Consider the following 18,085-nt stretch of genomic DNA (forward strand, 5'->3'; position numbering starts at 1 on the left):
TAGTCGCCTTTACGAAAGCAAAAACCCTTCCCTCTTCCCCTGATGGTAGTTACCTCTTTGAGTAAATCCCTGTTCATCAGCACACTGTGATCACTGCCACCTAGTGGTTCCTTTCTCTGCAGATTCTTAATGCATGAAGAATCACTACTGATAATCAGATCAAGAGTATTACTCCCTCTAGTTGCCTCCCGAACAAGCTGATGTAGAAAACAATCATCCAATAAATTCACAAAAGCCTTGCTAGTGTGTGAGGGACCAACCCACAAATTCCAGTCAATATCTGGGAAATTAAAATCCCCCATTATAAGACTCCCTGAATTAATGGCCCACTCTATTTCCCTGTACAGTTTCTTATTATACTCATCAGCGTCATTAGGCCTATAACACACTCCTACTCTCAATTGTGATCTACCAATGCTTATGTCATACCAAACTGACTCGACACTGCACTGTCCAGCGATGTCGACTGGCTTTACTTCCTTGGATTTTGTTTTTCTTAACTAATAGCATAACCCTTCCTATTCTGTCTATCCTTTCTGTATACATTGTACTCCCCAAATTCCAGTTCTGTATTCCTTATATCTGTGTGACACCATGTCTCTGTGATATCCCAACAATATCTGCCTTTGATGTTTTGAGCAATACCTCAAATTCATCAAATTTATTTACCAAACTCCTTGCATTGGTGTACATGCAAGTATACATGCACCTGTTCCTATTCTTAGCAGAGAGTGATTGCCACTCTCTGTCTTCTCCCACTCAACCATCCTTTTATCCATAGCAGCAACTTGCCCTTAATGCCGCTGCTGCAAGTTGTGCAGTAGTCTTCCATGTGCAACAGTGTCGAAAGCTTTCGTAAAATCCGAGTATAGGATATTAAAATTAGGCAGCAAGCACAAGTAAATGATGTTCTTATCAAAACTAAAGAACTGAAATGGATTTGGGCAGAAACATAGCTCAAAGACATGACAACAGATGGACTAAAAAATAACAGAATGGTACCCAAGAAGAGCATAAACACAAAACAGAAGGAACTGGAAAGTTGCTGGAGAGGCCTTCATCCTGCAGTGGATTGGAAATGGCTGATGATGATGATACTATTCCCCAAGTGTAAGTCCATGCATTTTGATGCATTACAATACAGCTGCCACTTTTCTGACTATTTTCTGACTTGAAACCTGACTATTTCTGGCTTAAACAGATTCAAGCAGAAGTAGATAAACATTTGGAGTGAGTGGATGGGCGAAATAAGAAAGGGGTGTTTTTTTTTTTTTTTTTCGGCTGATGCTATATAAGCTTGCTTTCTCGTATCATGTGCCCTTGCTAATGCTATTAATGCTAATGCTATCCGAACACAACCCATGTGTTTACTTGTACCGCAATGACTCCCAGCAGTCTTTGAAATACCCTGCATCTTGTTTTCCAGGCTGCTGCTCATTCCAAAGGTGCCTCCGTAGCCAGGTGGGAAGGAGCAGCAGCAGGAGTACGTAGCACACGCTTCTTGATTAGACCGGGGTTCGAGCCCGTCACCACCAAATACGGAGGATGCGGAAAGGTCAGGGAATGACCACCGCATATCCCGGAGCAATATGGCCTTAGTTGCTAATGCTCCTAAAAACCAAATAACAAACAAAACAAACAACAGCTGCTCATTCCAAAGGAAACAATGCAAGAATCACTTTCACCTCTGCCAGTGGCTACTGTTAATCTATTAGTCCCTGTACTCCCCCCCCCAAGCTGTCAGTTTTCAGACCCACCTAACACTGCCTCGATAACATCAGCAAATATTCTTGCATCCCTGCTCCTTTCTGGTGAGCATGGGCTTGGCACATCTGGTGAGTATGGGCTTGGCACAACCAGGGTCCTGAGCTGGATATCATCATTCTTCTCTTTCTTGGTGATTCCTTTCTACTTTTGACTCTCTCTCTCTCAGGTTACTCTGGAACCTTTTTTTTTTTCCTGGTGCAGCATAAGCCTAAGGCTTCCTTTCATCATATGGATATTAATAATAATAATTCTGAAATTCTTCTTTGACTCTCTGCTGACGTAATTTTATGAGACCAGATCTAATGAAAATAAACCTGCTGGAATCAGATTATGAGATCTAATGAATGGTTGGAATGCATATCTTAACAATATCTACCAGGAATCAGAACAACTTAATCCTCCATTGTGGCTCATGAATGTCTTCCATGTTGGGATGACTGCTTTGAATGTTGGAGAAAAAATTCACTAGCTACTTGCAACATCCAGCAATTATAGCTCATTGCATAGGTAGTTCACAGTATTATTAAATTTATACTGATGGCTCGAAAACAGATGCTGCTGTGGGTGCAGCAGCATTTCATACATCACACATTGCTGTCTCCTTTCTGATTGAGTGTAGTATTTACATTGCTGAATTATACTAACACTTGAACTTGTTGAAAATTTGTCCATCTTGTAGAGCTTAATATACACACTCTGAGTGCAATATCTGCCCTAAAAAGTAGCTCTTCTGTTAGACATCATCCAGTATTGAAACAAATGTATTCCATTTATGGGACTACAAACCAAGAACCAGTTACTCACGTTGGATCCTTGGACATTCAGGTATCCCAGTGAATGAACTGGAAGATGAAGCCACCAAACATACAACCTCCTCAAATACAGCTGAATTATTGATACCATACACAGATTATCAAATAATAAAACAAAAAACTTTTAAAGATAATAGCATAAAATCTGGCAGACACAAATTAACAACTTTTCCAGATTAAAGAGAAACCACATCCATAAGAAAACACTTTTCACTTCCATGTTTAAGAGCTGCTTTTGATGTGAAGTTGTGCCGCATTAGCTGGTTTTGTCTAGTCATTTGTTTTCTGAAGTTGTCTGATTATCTGAAGTGTAGTTTGATAATTCTGTTATAGGTTTTCATTTTGAATTCTGAATCACTCTTTTGGTATGATACTGTTTCCAAGGTACTTAAATTCTAAAATTTACTCTATTATTATTTTTCTATCAAGTTCTTTTCTCTTTGAATATTGTTTCCGAATGCCCCCATTGCTTTTGTCTTTGGCTTAAATATTTTCATTTTATATTTCTTAGGTATTTTTTCAAGTGATTCTCTGCAGTTTGAAGTTCATCTTCTGTGTAGCAATTAAAACTTAGTCCTCTACATACAAAATAGCATTTAATTTTAAGTCTTTTGTTAATAGGATTCCATTCTTTTTAGGAATTTTTTTATATAAGTTTTAAAGAGCACAGGAGGGAGAGAATGAGGCCACAGCCCTGTCTACTGTTGAAAAAGGCTGTGAAAATTGATTATCTGTGAATTTAATGAACTACTTTTGTATTTTTGTATAAGATTTTTATTGCTTTTATTAGTTATGTTGGTATATTGTTTTGTAGAAGGATTTTCCAAAGTTTTTATGATCTAGGTTGTCATATGCTTTTTCCTAGTCAATAAATTGAAGGAAAGTGGGCAAATTAAATTCTCTTTTTGTCATAGTTTTTTAAACAATAGCCACCAGATTTAAATAACTCAATAATATATAATCTATACATTTGGACTTTTCCTATTTCTTGATGTTTTAAATGCTTCTTCCAGATCTTCTGAGGTTATTTCTTCTATAATTCCCAGTTTCATTTTCCTGTTAACATTATCATTTATTTTTGGTGTTTCTTATTCCACAGTAATCTGTAATATTTTATCCAATCTTCTTTTAGGATTGAGTTTATTCTTAATTCATCAGTTTCTGTTGATTGATAGTTTTTGAATACTTTCAAGCCTCTTCTTTTTGAATACTTTCAAACCTCTTCATAACATGTTCCAATGATTTTACATATTTGCTGTAGTCTTCTCTACAAATTTTTCATGAAAATACTCTGACTTGGGCATGTAGTTTCTTACATTCTATATAATCTGTATTTTTACTCTGTAGAGAAATTCTATATACAGTAAGCACTGGTTATAGTGATCACATTTGCAAATTGAATTTCGATTCTAATAAATGGTGATTATTATAAGTGAAAATTGATGAATGTTATCCACGGGCTATAAAAATAAAGATAAAGCATGAAATTACACTTTAATACCAAAAGTTTAGCAATTAAATGATACATGAAAATCAGATGAATATTATCTACAGGTTAGCAAAATAAAAATAAATGTATACTTATGTACATAGCTTAATTAATGTACATATTAATTAAACATAACACTTTGCAATATGATTATAATTGGCACCTCCGTAGCCAGGTGGGAAGGAGCAGCAGTGCGTAGCACACGCTTCTTGATTAGACCTGGGTTTGAGCCTGTCACCACGAAATATGGAGGATGCGGAAAGGTCAGGGAATGACCACTGCATATTCCTGGAGCAATATGGCCTTAGTTGCTAATGCTCCTAAATAAAAACCAAAATAACTAAAATAAAAAATGATTATAATTTAAAATACAGTAGTCACTTATTTTAGATTGCTTTAAATTTTCACTACAAATTCTATTTATAGATTTTTCAATATTGTATAACAGTCTATATTCATGATCACTTGCAACAGTTTCTTCCAACACTCTCCTCAGGACAGCTATAGCATCACAATTTTGCTGTTTTTTTAACTGGAATTTGTTCAGGTTCATCCTCATTTTTCCTTCTTGGCAAAATTATCAGTAATTCTTGGGCAATTCCTTCATCTGTTAAAGCCGTAGTAACTTGTAGATCACCATCTATGTCCACAGCCAATAGTTAAACTCCTGTTCGCCGATGTCTTCAGGTTTTTTAACTTAACACGATCAGTATCATGACTTAGTTGACCATTGTGAATAATTAATCCACATTTTTTGAATCGGTTGATAATGCAGGTTTCGGAAACTTCATTCCAGATACTCAAATTCATTCCCTTTCTGTTCAGACATTTTTTTTTTTTGGGTAGTAAAATTTAAAACACAGAAAATAAAAGATAAGCGTCAATCAATAACAAAGCACACAGCACACACAAATTGGAACTAACCATGACATGTGCAATTTTTTATGGAGTAAAAAGTTTGCCAAGTTTAGATATGGAAACAAAGAGCAGATTCTGAAAATTTGTTTTTTGTATGATTAAAGATTTCAGTGAAGGGGAAACACTTTTCACCCTAATAACATAAAAGCACAGCATTACAGCTATCGTATTCTCGCAAATGCAATAAGATTGAGTTGCTACCCTTTTATAACAGATTGTACAAACAAAAAAAGCCCAATAAACCGAAAACTGCTAATTGTGTTTATTACCTCCAGAAATGTGCTTTAGAAAAATATCAGAGATGCATTCCAAATTGGTTCTTATAACCGAAGATGTGATTCTAATAAATGATGAAAGTGTAGTGCCTTTTAGTGATTTGAATTGGTTCTTTGAAATTTGATTCTATAAAGCTGCTGATTCTAATAACCAGTGATCACTATTGCTGGTGTATACTCTAATTGTTTTTTCTGTCAATTAACAATTTGAGATTATCTGTTCAGGTTCTATGCCATTTTCTATTTTTACATGATTGAAATCCCAAGGATTCTTTGGCTGCATTTAGAATGTGCTCTTCAGTCTTTTCCAATCAATTTTTATATTACTTGTGGCTGCTTTAATTTTTTTCTTTTATTCTGTTTTAATATAGATTTCTAATACTTCTTTCTTCTAGAAGACAAATTTTAAGCTCTCTCTATTTATTTTGAAGTAATCTTTTTTCTTTTTGTTGTGGGTATATATTTTCATAAATTTAAATGTGCCCTCTACTAGCCTGTGATCACTGTCTATGTCACTTCCCCTAAATATTAATGTATTTCTCACAGGGGCATATTCAGGTGTGGGCCGAGGGAGCATAAACCCCCTTAACCAACAATTTGACATTAAAGAAAAAGGACACAGGAGGCTTTCTAAGAAAAAAAAACTCAAAAGCCTGGTTGTCATGCCCCCCCCCTTACGATGATACCTGGATATGCCACTGGTTTCTGATATTATTTTTAAGATATTTAAAGATGATGATGATATAATCAATTGTTGCTTTAATTCCTCTTGCTTCCCACGTGTACTTGTGGATATCTTATGCCTGAAAAAAGTATTGGCAATTTTATGTTATTGAAGACAAAGAAACCTTTTGGTAATGCTCTATTACTGTTGATGACTAGATCTCCCTCTAATCCAATACATCCCATGACTGGCTGATTTCTAACTTTTGCATTAACACTTCCCATTAAGATAATAATCTCTTTTGTTTGTTTTCTGTATAATCTTGAAGCATTTCATAAAATTCTCATGTACTGATCTTTCCCTGAAATGAAGCGTATATGTACTGAAAAATGGTGAAAATTTTATTAATTAATTTTATTCTGACTTTGGCAGTTCTGTCTGAAATCTAGGTATTTTATTTTTCCACTATTTCTTTATCAGTACTGCTGCATTGGATTAGCCAAATTGTCCTTAGAGACCACAGAATATATCGTGGTATAGTCTTTGAAAATTTGAGATCCTTTCATTTTCTTTTTTGTTTCAGTTATTGCATATTATCTGTATTTCTAGTTTTAAGTTTTGCATTTAATTCTTAAATTTTATGGGTAATCCTATATATTCCAAGTTGCCAATTTTAGTGTTTCAGAGAGAGTGAACCTTTTCCAAAGTCCAAGTTAGTTCCATTAAGACATCATCCTATTTTTTCATCTTGTGAGCATTTAAAGTGAGTTATAATTTCCTCTGGATAGGTTACCAGCCTTTCGCAGGGTAAGTTCAGCGATAGGGCTTGTGGCTTCTGAATCAGCCATTTGTGAGATGGGATGAAATTCTGCAGTTTGTAATTTTTGAGAAATACCTATAAAGGAAGATTGCTTCTCCCCAAATCACAAATTCATGGTGCAATATGCCTCCATTGTCGAAAAAAATTATCAGCATGACTTTGACATTAGTTACGCGAGACTTCTTGGGCAGTGGGGACATTTGGATGATTCCACCTTGGTCATAAGCAAACATCCAACACTCATCCCCAGTGACCACTTTTCTTAGCCATCTTGGATTCTGCATAGATTTTTCTAACAAATCACCTGCAATGGCTTTCCTGCAGTCCATTCGATCATCCAACATCAAAATAGAAACAATCTTTGCACACATGCAATGCATCAGGCGCCTCCGTAGCCAGGTGGGAAGGAGCAGCAGTGTGTAGCACAAGCTTCTTGATTAGACCGGGGTTCGAGCCCGTCACCACCAAATACGGAGTATGCGGAAAGGTCAGGGAATGACCACCGCGTATCCCGGAGCAACATGGCCTTAGTTGCTAATGCTCCTAAAAACCAAAAAAAAAAAAAAAAAATGCAATGCATCCCTAAACCTTGCATCATAATTGGGTTTACTGAGCTTGCATACAGTACAACTTCATGAGCAATCTCAACAACAGTCATTTGTCTATCATTTTGCCTGAGTTACTTCACTTTCATGACATTTTCTTCATTTCATGATGTCAAAGGGTGTCCTGTGTTTCCTGTCCATTTTTAAATTTATTAAACCACTGCTATTTCCTTCGACGCATCATCTCCGTAAACTTTCTGTAATGCTTGCAACATCTCTGTAGCACTTTTCCCAAGTTTAAAGAACTTGATGTTAGCATGCTGTTCAAACTACTCCCAGGGGCTCACATGTGGTGAGTATAGGCTTGGCATACCCAGGCTCCTGAGCTAGTTATCATCATTCTTCTCTTTCTTGGTGATTCTTTTCTACTTCTCTCTCTCTACCTCAGGGTAACTGAAATTTTTTTTTGCCTGGTGCAGCATAAGCCTCAGGCTTCCTTGCACCATATGGCTAATAATAATAATAACCTGCTACATGGTGCAATCAGTCAGCAGTGACACAAGTGAGTTGGTCGAGTCAGTTCCCACTTGGCACGCATGCACACCAAGTTCATTGTCAATGCTCCATGAAACTTATGACTGTAGCACAAACCATTTAAATCTTGGCATGTGATTCCAGGAACTTTTTAAATGCACTATGTATACATATGCCCTAATTGTCTTTGTAATGTCTGCATCTGCATGTAACAACTCCACTCTCAGTGGGGGGATTTTCATGAAATTTTATATTTGGCCCTTTTATAAGTATTTGTTTGAATCCCTTCTAAATTTCATTAAAATTGGATAAATAAAAATCGGGATAGTATTATTTTTTTTTATGTAAAAAATAAATTCATAGATCAAATGCAGTTTTAATGCAGTATTGTTAGTTTTAGACAGTCTGTGCATGCTTCATGTTTGTGCTATTGTGTAAGGCTTAAGAATCATTATGCATTTCTGTCATGACCGACAAACTTATTTAAATAACTTGATTAAAACAAATAAAATATACACAAAACTGATACAAAATAAAAGCACTAATATATAAGAATTACAATTATAATAGTGTCTTGAACCGTAATAAGTGAGTACATATACACCCAATTATGGAATCTGTCATTTCACAGTGCAATGAATGCTGGCGTTCGTCTCGTGTACGTGGCTTTGCATTACTGGCACCAGACACTTGATCATGCTCAATGACTCTTCTTTTATTTTATTCCATTTAACATACATACACACACTATTCGTCACGAGTATATAGTCTTGCTTTACCTGTACCAGACGTATGATTCATAAATGCCCAGTTGACTTATATTATTATTCTATATAACGTATATATGCACACCATTCACTGTTCACCTGAAGAAGGGACACCTCTTCCTGAAAGCTACTGTTTTACTATTTTACTTATATATTACCGCTTTTATTTTACATCAGTTTTATGTATATTTTATTTGTTTTAATAAAGTTATTTAAATCAGTTTATCAGTCGTGATAGAAATACATAGTGATTATGTAACCTGAAGCTTGAGGCCTGTTTTCTAAGACTTATAAATGTTGTTGCTGTGAAGAGATATACACTGATGAGCCAAAACATTATGACCAGCGAGTCATTATGCAAATCAAAGCAGTTGCAGGTGAACTACAGCACGGGTCGGGACATGGTATAAAAAATACCTGATACTGAGCTCTGTTAATCAGTGTTACTCTTGTTCCTCAGATAGGAAAGGCAGCTGACTTAAGCGAGTTTGACAAAGGCCAAATTGTAATGGCCAGACGACTGGGTCAGATCATATCCGAAGCGGCATGGCTGGTGGGGTGCTCACAGTCAGCCGTGGTTAGTACCTACTGAAAGTGATCCCAGGAGGGAAAATCCACAAACCGCCAGCCAGGTATTGGACAATCACGGTCCTTGATGCTCGAGGTGAGCGAAGGCTCTCCTGGACGGCACACGGCAACAGAAGGGCAACTCTGGCACAACTCGCCGGTAATTGGAATGCTGGTGATGGGAGTAATGTGTCACAACACACAGCACATTGAACCCTGCTGAAAATGGAGCTGCGTAGCTGCTGGCCGTTCTGAGTGCCCTTGATAACCACGGTTCACCGGCAATAGTGCCTACAATGGGCACGCGAGCATCAAAATTGGACCTTAAGTGATTGGAAAAGGTTGTCTGGTCCGATGAATCACGTTGCACTTGTTGCACAATGTGGACGGCCAGGTACATGTGCATCTTTTACCTGGGGAAGTGATGGTGCCTGGGGTGCACCGTGGGATGGAAACAAGCTGGTGGCGGCAGTGTCATACTTGTCATGGGTGATGTTCTGCTGGGATACCCTGGGTCCAGTCATCCATGTGCCGGGCACTCTGATGTCTACCACCTATCTAAACATCATTGCTGATCAGGTACATTCTTTCGTGGCAAAAGTCTTCCCCTCTGGCAGTGCTATCTTTCAGCAGGATATGTGCCATGCCACACTGCCCGGATTGTTCCAAACTGGTTTGTGGAACATGAGGAAGACTTCCAGGTATTGCCCTGGCCTCCAAATTCCCCAGACATCAATCCCATCAAGCATCTGTGGTTTGTGTTTGAATAGCAACTCTGATCTGCTGCATCTCAACCATGGACCTTACAGGAGTTAAAGGATCTGCTGGTTACATGTTGGTACTAAATACCACAAGACACATTTAGAAATCTTGTAGCGTCCATGCCTTGCCAGGTACGAGCTGTTTTGGCTGCACATGGAGGACCAACATCATATTAGGTAGGTGGTCATAATGTTTTGGCTCGTCGGTGTATATGTAAAAAAAAAAGTATATAGCAGGAGAATAATAAATGTATACTTGTAATCAGGACTTTTTTCTGCCAGAACATGCTGGATTTGCTGGCATTCAGGAAGTTAATAAGAAATAAAAATAAAAAATCATGTATTTAAAACAAAAAAAAATTATTTATTATTACTAATGCCATTAGTATGTTGTGCATCAGCAGAGAGTAAAGCTAGATGCACAGCTTAAAAAAAAAAAAAAAAAAAAAACTTTTAGACTCATCTATTGAGGTTCTCTAATCACAATGCTTAATTAATAATTAAAATTCTTATTAAAACTGTGGCTTATTCAGGGCCATAGACACAAACAGCAAAAAAAAAAAAAAAAAAAAAAAAGAAATCACAAGAAATATGATAACATGTGTTTACTATGGAAATCTTTATAAAAATATTTTGAATAAATAAATAAATAATACCTATTAAATTAGTTTTGTTAAATCTCAGGAAAAAATCATTGAAAACTGTTTTAAGACTTCAAAAATCCCCAATTTCGAAAATTTGGTGTATTTGATACCATGATTTTCTAAATTATTTTCTGGGCAACGTCCCTGCCCACCTAGGGGGGGGGGGGCTTCCTCAGCATGCTGGATATTTATATTTTAGGTAAAAACCATACTTGTAATTAAACCGAGCAGCTAAGTTTAGAGAACATAATACTATAGAGTGTTATTAAGTGTTCTATAAAGTTTAAAAGTTTTCTGTACTGCAGCATAATTATATCTTGTTGTTATTTGGTTTTTAGGAGCATTAGCAACTAAGGCCATGTTGCTCCAGGGATATGTGGTGGTCATTTCCTGACCTTTCCGCATTCTCTGTATTTGGTGGTCACGGGCTCAAACCCCGGTCTAATCAAGAAGCGTGTGCTACGTATTGCTGCTCCTGCCCACCTGGCTATGGAGGCACATAATTATATCTTAATAATTAATTGATAAGGAGATAAAATATATTTATTTTACACAGAAAAAAAAAAATATCATTTAATTTAATAAAAAAAAAAACTCAAACATATGTTCTTAAAATGAAACACATTGTGTGCATTTAACAAATTTTTTTTTGTAATGCTGTATAACTTTCCTTCCTTGCATTGCATGCTACTATGGATAACTACATTAGGAACTCTAAATTTAATGTAAACAAAAAATTTTACTTCATTGAATTAAATTTTTAAAAATTGTTTTCAAACGTGTTATTAAAAATTTTAAAACTTACATTAATTTTATAAAATTGAAAAGAGGTTATTTTCACGTTAAACATAGCATAAATATTTAAAATTTACTCTGTATTAGGTATCACTTCTTTACATCTTCCATTAGACTTCCACATATACTGTTGTCATTCCGTGAAACATCATCATCATCAGCCATTTTCAATCCACTGCAGGATGAAGGCCTCTCCAGCAACTTTCCAGTTCCTTCTGTTTTGAGCACTGGCCATCCATTTACTACTCAAAAACTCATGAATTTCATCTATCCATCTCCGCCTTTGTCTTCCAGGTTTTCTTCTAGCTCCTCTTGGGTACCATTCTGTTATTTTCTTAGTCCATCTGTCATGTCTTCGAGCTATGTGTCCTGACCAAGACCATTTTAGTTCTTTAGTTTTGATAAGAATGTCCTTTACTTGAGTTTGCTGCCTAATCCATGTGTTTCTCTTCTTATCTAACAGTGTGATTCCCAATATAATTCGTTCCATTCTTCGCTGTGTAGTTCTTAGCTTCTCTTCCATTCTTTTGGTGAGTGCCCAAGTTTCACTTCCATAAGTCATGGTGGGGAGTATACATTGATTCATTATTTTACGTTTCAGACAAACTGGGATATTGCTCTTCAGTATGTGACTATATTTCCTGAATGCTATCCATCCAAAATTTATTCTTCTCTTGACTTCCAGCCATTTATCATTATTACAGCTAATAACTTGTCCCAGATAAGTATATGACTCCACCTTTTCAATTACTGCTCCTTCAATCATTATTTCCCTTTCCGTGGCATACTTGTTCATCATTACTTTTGTTTTAGCCATATTCATCTTTAGTCCAAAATCCTTACTAACTGTGCATAACTGATTAAGATTTTCCTCTAATTCTTTGGGATCGTGGCTTATGACCACAATGTCATCTGCAAATCGTAAATGGTTTAGGTACTCTCCGTTCACATTGACTCCTTTCTGCGACCAGTCTAATCTTCTGAAAGCTTCCTCAAGGGCAGCAGTAAACAGCTTCAGAGATATTGTGTCTCCTTGTCGAACTCCTTTCTCAATTTTAAATTTCCTACTGTCTTTGTCTAGTCTAATAAAGGATGTAGCACTCTCATATATTTTCTTCAAAATCATAATATATGGAGTATCTATGCCTTGTCTTTCCAGTGCCCGAAACATTGCCTTATGCTGTATGGAGTCAAATGCCTTTTCATAATCCACAAATGCCAGGCATAATGGTGTTTTATATTCATTTGCTTTCTCCATTAGCTGTGATATTACGTGAAGGTGATCCATAGTTGAGAATCCTGTCCTAAAGCCAGCTTGCTCTTTCGGTTGATTCTCATCAAGTATTCTTTCTAATCTGTTAGTAATGACCCTTGTGAACAACTTGTAGATATGGGATAACAAGCTAATTGGTCTATAATTTCCAATTTCTGATTTATCTCCTTTCTTATGCAGCAAAACTATGATTGCATTATTCCACTGCTTAGGCATCACACCTTTTCTAATGCACTTTGTGAAGAGCCTTGCCAGTTTTTGTGTTATGTCTCTTCCTCCCAATTTTAACAACTCTACAGTAACTTCATCTTCCCCCGGGGCTTTCCAATTCTTCATTTTCTTCAATGCATGTTCTACCTCATCAGGAAGAATATCGGGTATGTCGTATGTGTTGCTACTTTGCAATCCATCTTCCCCACTGCTGGTATCATTCCCTCGCTCCTTGTATAATTCTCTATAGTAGTCTTCTGCTATTTGAATTATGCCTTCTCTGCTGTTTATAAGTACACCATCGCTATTCTTCAGTTTCAGTATCATTTGTCTTTCTGTATTACTGCTCATGGCTGCTGATTTAAATCCTTTGTTTTCCCTTAATGCTTGTTCTACTTTTCTTGTGTTAAATCTTCTTATGTCCTCTCTGAGTCTCTTTCTAATGGCTTTGCATAACTCAGTATACTCAATTTTCTCCCTGTCAGTGTTTTTCTTGCTCTTCATTTGTCGTCTTTGGTTCATCATGACAAGTGTTTCTTGACTAATTTTTTCTTCTTTGGATTTCTGTTTCCCTATTCCGTGAAACACATGTACCTAAATATATTTTTTGATTTTTATTTAATGATAAATACTTAATTTCATTTTCATTGACTAATCTAATGTAGTATAATCTGTTGTTTGTTTTGTAGACTGCTTTACAAGATAAAAAAGTGTGCGCATTTATGATGGAACCTATTCAGGGTGAAGCAGGTGTTGTTGTACCAAGCCATGGTTATTTAAAAGAAGTTCAAAGACTGTGTTCTAAATATAATGTATTGTGGATTGCTGATGAAGTACAAACTGGCCTCTGCAGGACTGGCAGGTAAAAGCTGGTAACCATTTGCCACTAATACATTTTTATTTCTTTCCATTACCATATCCTGTTCATCATAGATTCAAACTGCTGAAAATGTTTACAGTCCCATTCTGTGTGCTTTTCATATTGTTATTTCTGTTTTGGTTTAAAATCTAATTTAAGAAAACCCTTTATATAAAATCTCTCTTTCTATCCATAAAATATAAGTTCATTGGTAACGAGTCTGGGGAATAAGCAGCTGGGGTGAAAATAAAAATTAAAGAAATTGAATAAAGCAGGTAAGAGGTTATTGCAGCAAAGCAAAGTTGGAAGTAGAGATTATAGGAAATGTGACTGGGAAATAATAATTCAAGAACTGAATGAAGTAGATAAGGGTGTTAATGACGATATTGGGTGCAAAATAAAAATTTGGTGATGAGGATAAAGGGGATTGGGGTAAATGAAAATAATTTAGAATATTGAATTAGGCAATAAAGTGATTGTGAGAATGAAAACTAAATTCACAAAATTGAATGACAGATGGAAATAGTAATGTTGGAGGGGGGCCTGATATATCACAGCTTCTGTTATAACAGTTTTATATAACGATTTACTTATTATAATAATACAGTTCTGTACTGTATTATTAGCATTAGTAGAGGCATATGATGCAAGAAAGCAAGCTTACAGCATCAGCCAAAAAAAAAAAAAAAAAAAAACCGCTTCCATTTCACCCCTCTGTTCATTCGAAATACATGTCCAGCTGAGCCTTAAATTTATTTAGGCTATCAACTTCCACAACAAGGGATGGAAGTCTGTTTCACCAACCAACTACCCACTGGCTAAAGGCAAATTTCCGCACATCTATCCTACATCTGTCTTTCCTCAATCTGAATTTATGCCCTCTCAGGTGATTATTCTGAGCAAGAGGAAGAATCCCATCGGCATTGAGCATGCTCAAACCATTCAAGGCTTTATACACCTCTATCAGATCACCTCGCCGGTGGCTAGTCTCCAGACACTGTAATTTGCAAAACTTAAGCCTTTCTTCGTAAGAGCAACCCTTTGTTCCATTCACTAATCTTGTTGCCCTTCTCTGTACTCGTTCCAGCAGCTCTACATCCTTCTTAAAATGAGGCCTCCAGACCTGTGTACAGTACTCAAGGTGGCCTGACCATTGCCTTATACAAGGGAATAATTACCTCCTTATCCCTGCTAGAAAAATTCCTGTATATCATTGACAAGACACCATGAGCTACTCTTGCAGCCCGTCTGCACTGCTCAGAGAACTTCATATCTGCCTGCACAATTACTCCCAGGTCCTTTTCATTCTCTACCACTGTCAGTGTAGTACCACAGAGATGATACGTTGCTCTGGAATTGCTGTTTCCCATATGTAGTACTTTACATTTGTCAATGTTAAACTTCATTTGCCACCTCTCAGCCCATCTGCTCAACCTTTCCAGATCCTGTTGCAGCAGCATAGCATCAGTAGCGTCCTTAACAACCCTGCCAACCTTTGTATCATCTGCAAACCTGGATATTAAGCTTGATATACCATCATCAATATCATTTATAAATACAGAAAACAATAATGGACCCAACACTGAACCCTGAGGGACTCTAATAACATTAGTCCACGATGGGCAGTGTCCATTGATTACCGCTCTGTCTTCTTCCCCTCAACCATCCCTTTATCCATAGCAGCAATTTGCCTCCAATGCGACACTGCTCCAATTTGTGCAGCAGTCTTCCATGTGCAACAGTATCAAAAGCCTTTCTAAGATCCAATATATAATATCAAAGTTATTCCCTGCATCCAGTTATTTTGTGACTGCATAATAGTATCCAATCAAATTTGTCAGGCAAGACTTTCTCTTAACAAAGCCATGCTGTGTACGAGCTATAACTGAAGTCTTGTCTAGATGATCCTGCAGTGCTTCTTTAACCAGTGTCTCCATTAATTTTCCTGGAACAGAAGTTAAACTCACAGGTCTATAATTACTTGATTTACTGGCCTACTCTATTTCCCTGTACAGTTTCTTATTATACTCATCAGAGCCATTAGGCCTATAGCATATTCCTGTCTCATTAGTTCATCTGACATCCATTTAGGCATAAACCTTGAACAATATTTCTTAGTTGGTATGTAAAACCTAGTAGCTTCCAAGATAAGTTCTTTGAATGCTTCCCATTTTGAATTTGCTGTTGGTAACATCATCAGTTGATTCCACTATATAGAATTTTAATATTGGCTCAGACCACCACAGTCACCTTTACTAAAGCAATAACCATTCCCTTTGGTCCTCCTTTGTGGATTTGGGTCACATTTGCACATCTCCAGTCTATGGGTATCTCCTTTGAGTCCAAGGAAGCTCTCATAATTATGGCTAAGGGTTTGATTACTTCCTTTGCTGCCCCCTTTAATATAACTGGATAGATTCCATCCACCCCAGGTGCCTTTCTTGTGCTTATTTTCAACAATTTCTCCTCCACTTTACTCTCAGTTATTACAAGATTATCTAGCTTACTGCCAGAGTTGAATACACCTCTGGCATTCCCCTTGCTGAATACCTCCTCATGTGTGAATGTCGATGCAAAATATTCATTTAGTTTGTTAGCTACCTGAGCAGGATCATCAACAGTTGAACCATCGATATCAAGTGGACCAAACTGATTCATCCCTACCTTCTAGAGTTTACATAAGTAAAGAACTCTTTGCTGTTTTTCTTTGCATCCTTTGCCAAAGATTTCTCGTAATCTGCCTTCGCCTGCCTAACCTCCTTTGTAACTTGGTTACAGATCAATTCATATCTATCATAGGCTTCTTTGTCACATGTTAATTTATATGTATCCCATGCATTTTTCTTCTCTGCCATATGTCTCATTAGTTCATCTGACATCCATTTAGGCATAAACCTTGAACAATATTTCTTAGTTGGTATGTAAAACCTAGTAGCTTCCAAGATAAGTTCTTTGAATGCTTCCCATTTTGAATTTGCTGTTGGTAACATCATCAGTTGATTCCACTATATAGAATTTTAATATTGGCTCAGACCACCACAGTCACCTTTACTAAAGCAATAACCATTCCCTTTACCCCTGATGGTAGTTACCTCTTTGAGTAAATCCCACTTCAGCACACTGTGATCACTGCCACCTAGTGGTTCCTTTATCTGCAGATTCTTAATGCATGAAGAATCACTGCTGATAATTAGTTGCCTCCCTCTAGTTGCCTCTTGAACATGCTGATGCAGAAAACAATCATCCAATAAATTCACAAAAGCCTTGCTAGTGTGTGAGTGACCAACCCACAAATTCCAGTCAATATCTGGGAAATTAAAATCCCCATTATAAGACTCTGATTTACTGGCCTACTCTATTTCCCTGTACAGTTTCTTATTATACTCATCAGAGCCATTAGGCCTATAGCATATTCCTACTCTCAATTTTGATCTCCCAATGCTTATGTTACATCAAACTAACTCGACACTGCACTGTCCAGCGATGTCGACTGTCTTCACTTCCGTGGATTTTATGTGTTTCTTAACTAATAGCATAACCCCTCCTCCCTTCCTATCCTGTCTATCCTTTCTGTAAATGTTGTACTCCATAAATTCCAGTTCTGCATTCCTTATATCTGTGTGACACCACGTCTCTGATATCCTAACAATATCTGCCTTTGATGTTGTGAGCAATACCTCAAATTCATCATCAAATTTATTTACCAAACTCCTAGCATTGGTGTACATGCAAGTATACATGAATCTGTATACTTGTGGTACAAGTAAACATGTGTTTACTTGTACCGCAGTGACTCCCAGCAGTCTTTGAAATATCTTGCATCTTGTTTTCCAAGCTGCTGCTCATTCCAATAGAAGCAGTGCAAGAATCACTTTCACCTCTGACTGTGGCTACTGTTAATCTATTAGTCCTTGTATCCCCCCAAACTAGCAGTTTTCCGACCCACCTCAACACTGCCTCAATAGCATCAGCAAATATTCTTGCACCTTTTCTATTTAAGTGTATCCGATCCCTGTAGAAGCAGTCTCTCCTGTTAACAAGTACAGACCAGGCAGAAAAAAATTCTACCCCTTGAGCCTTGCACAATCTTTCTAGGGCCGAATTGATCGACAAGGCTCATCATATACTCCCTCCAATCGTGTCTGGGCAGAATTGGACACTTTCAAATTCAACCCTAATTCACAGCTTTTTTTCAACAGTGACCTGTACTTGTTAAGTAATAGGTGCCAACGTGTACACCTATATCACCTTTTGTGCCCTTAAAAGATGATATCCGCTCTACAACGTCATCAACCTTTGCCCCTGGTAGACATACCGAGGAAACGGGGAACATGCTTTTTACAAAGCATGTTCCCCGTTTCCCTGACAATAGAGTCACCAACAAC

The 18,085-nt window shown here is 37.0% G+C and overlaps 1 protein-coding gene across 1 annotated transcript in view; it reads left to right on the top strand.

Moving 5' to 3' along the window:
* Oat (Ornithine aminotransferase precursor) overlaps positions 1–13,707 on the top strand; it is a 164,886-nt gene extending 151,179 nt beyond the window's left edge. The window contains exon 5 of the mRNA XM_090374218.1: positions 13,531–13,707. Coding sequence (XP_090230344.1) covers positions 13,531–13,707 — 177 coding nt within the window. The remainder of the gene's footprint in view (positions 1–13,530) is intronic.
* The last annotated feature ends 4,378 nt before the right edge of the window (positions 13,708–18,085 follow it).

Source organism: Mastigoproctus giganteus, chromosome 5 (genome assembly GCF_048544385.1).
Source record: "Mastigoproctus giganteus isolate SK-2022 chromosome 5, ASM4854438v1, whole genome shotgun sequence".
In the NCBI taxonomy this organism is placed as follows: Eukaryota; Metazoa; Arthropoda; class Arachnida; order Uropygi; family Thelyphonidae; genus Mastigoproctus; species Mastigoproctus giganteus.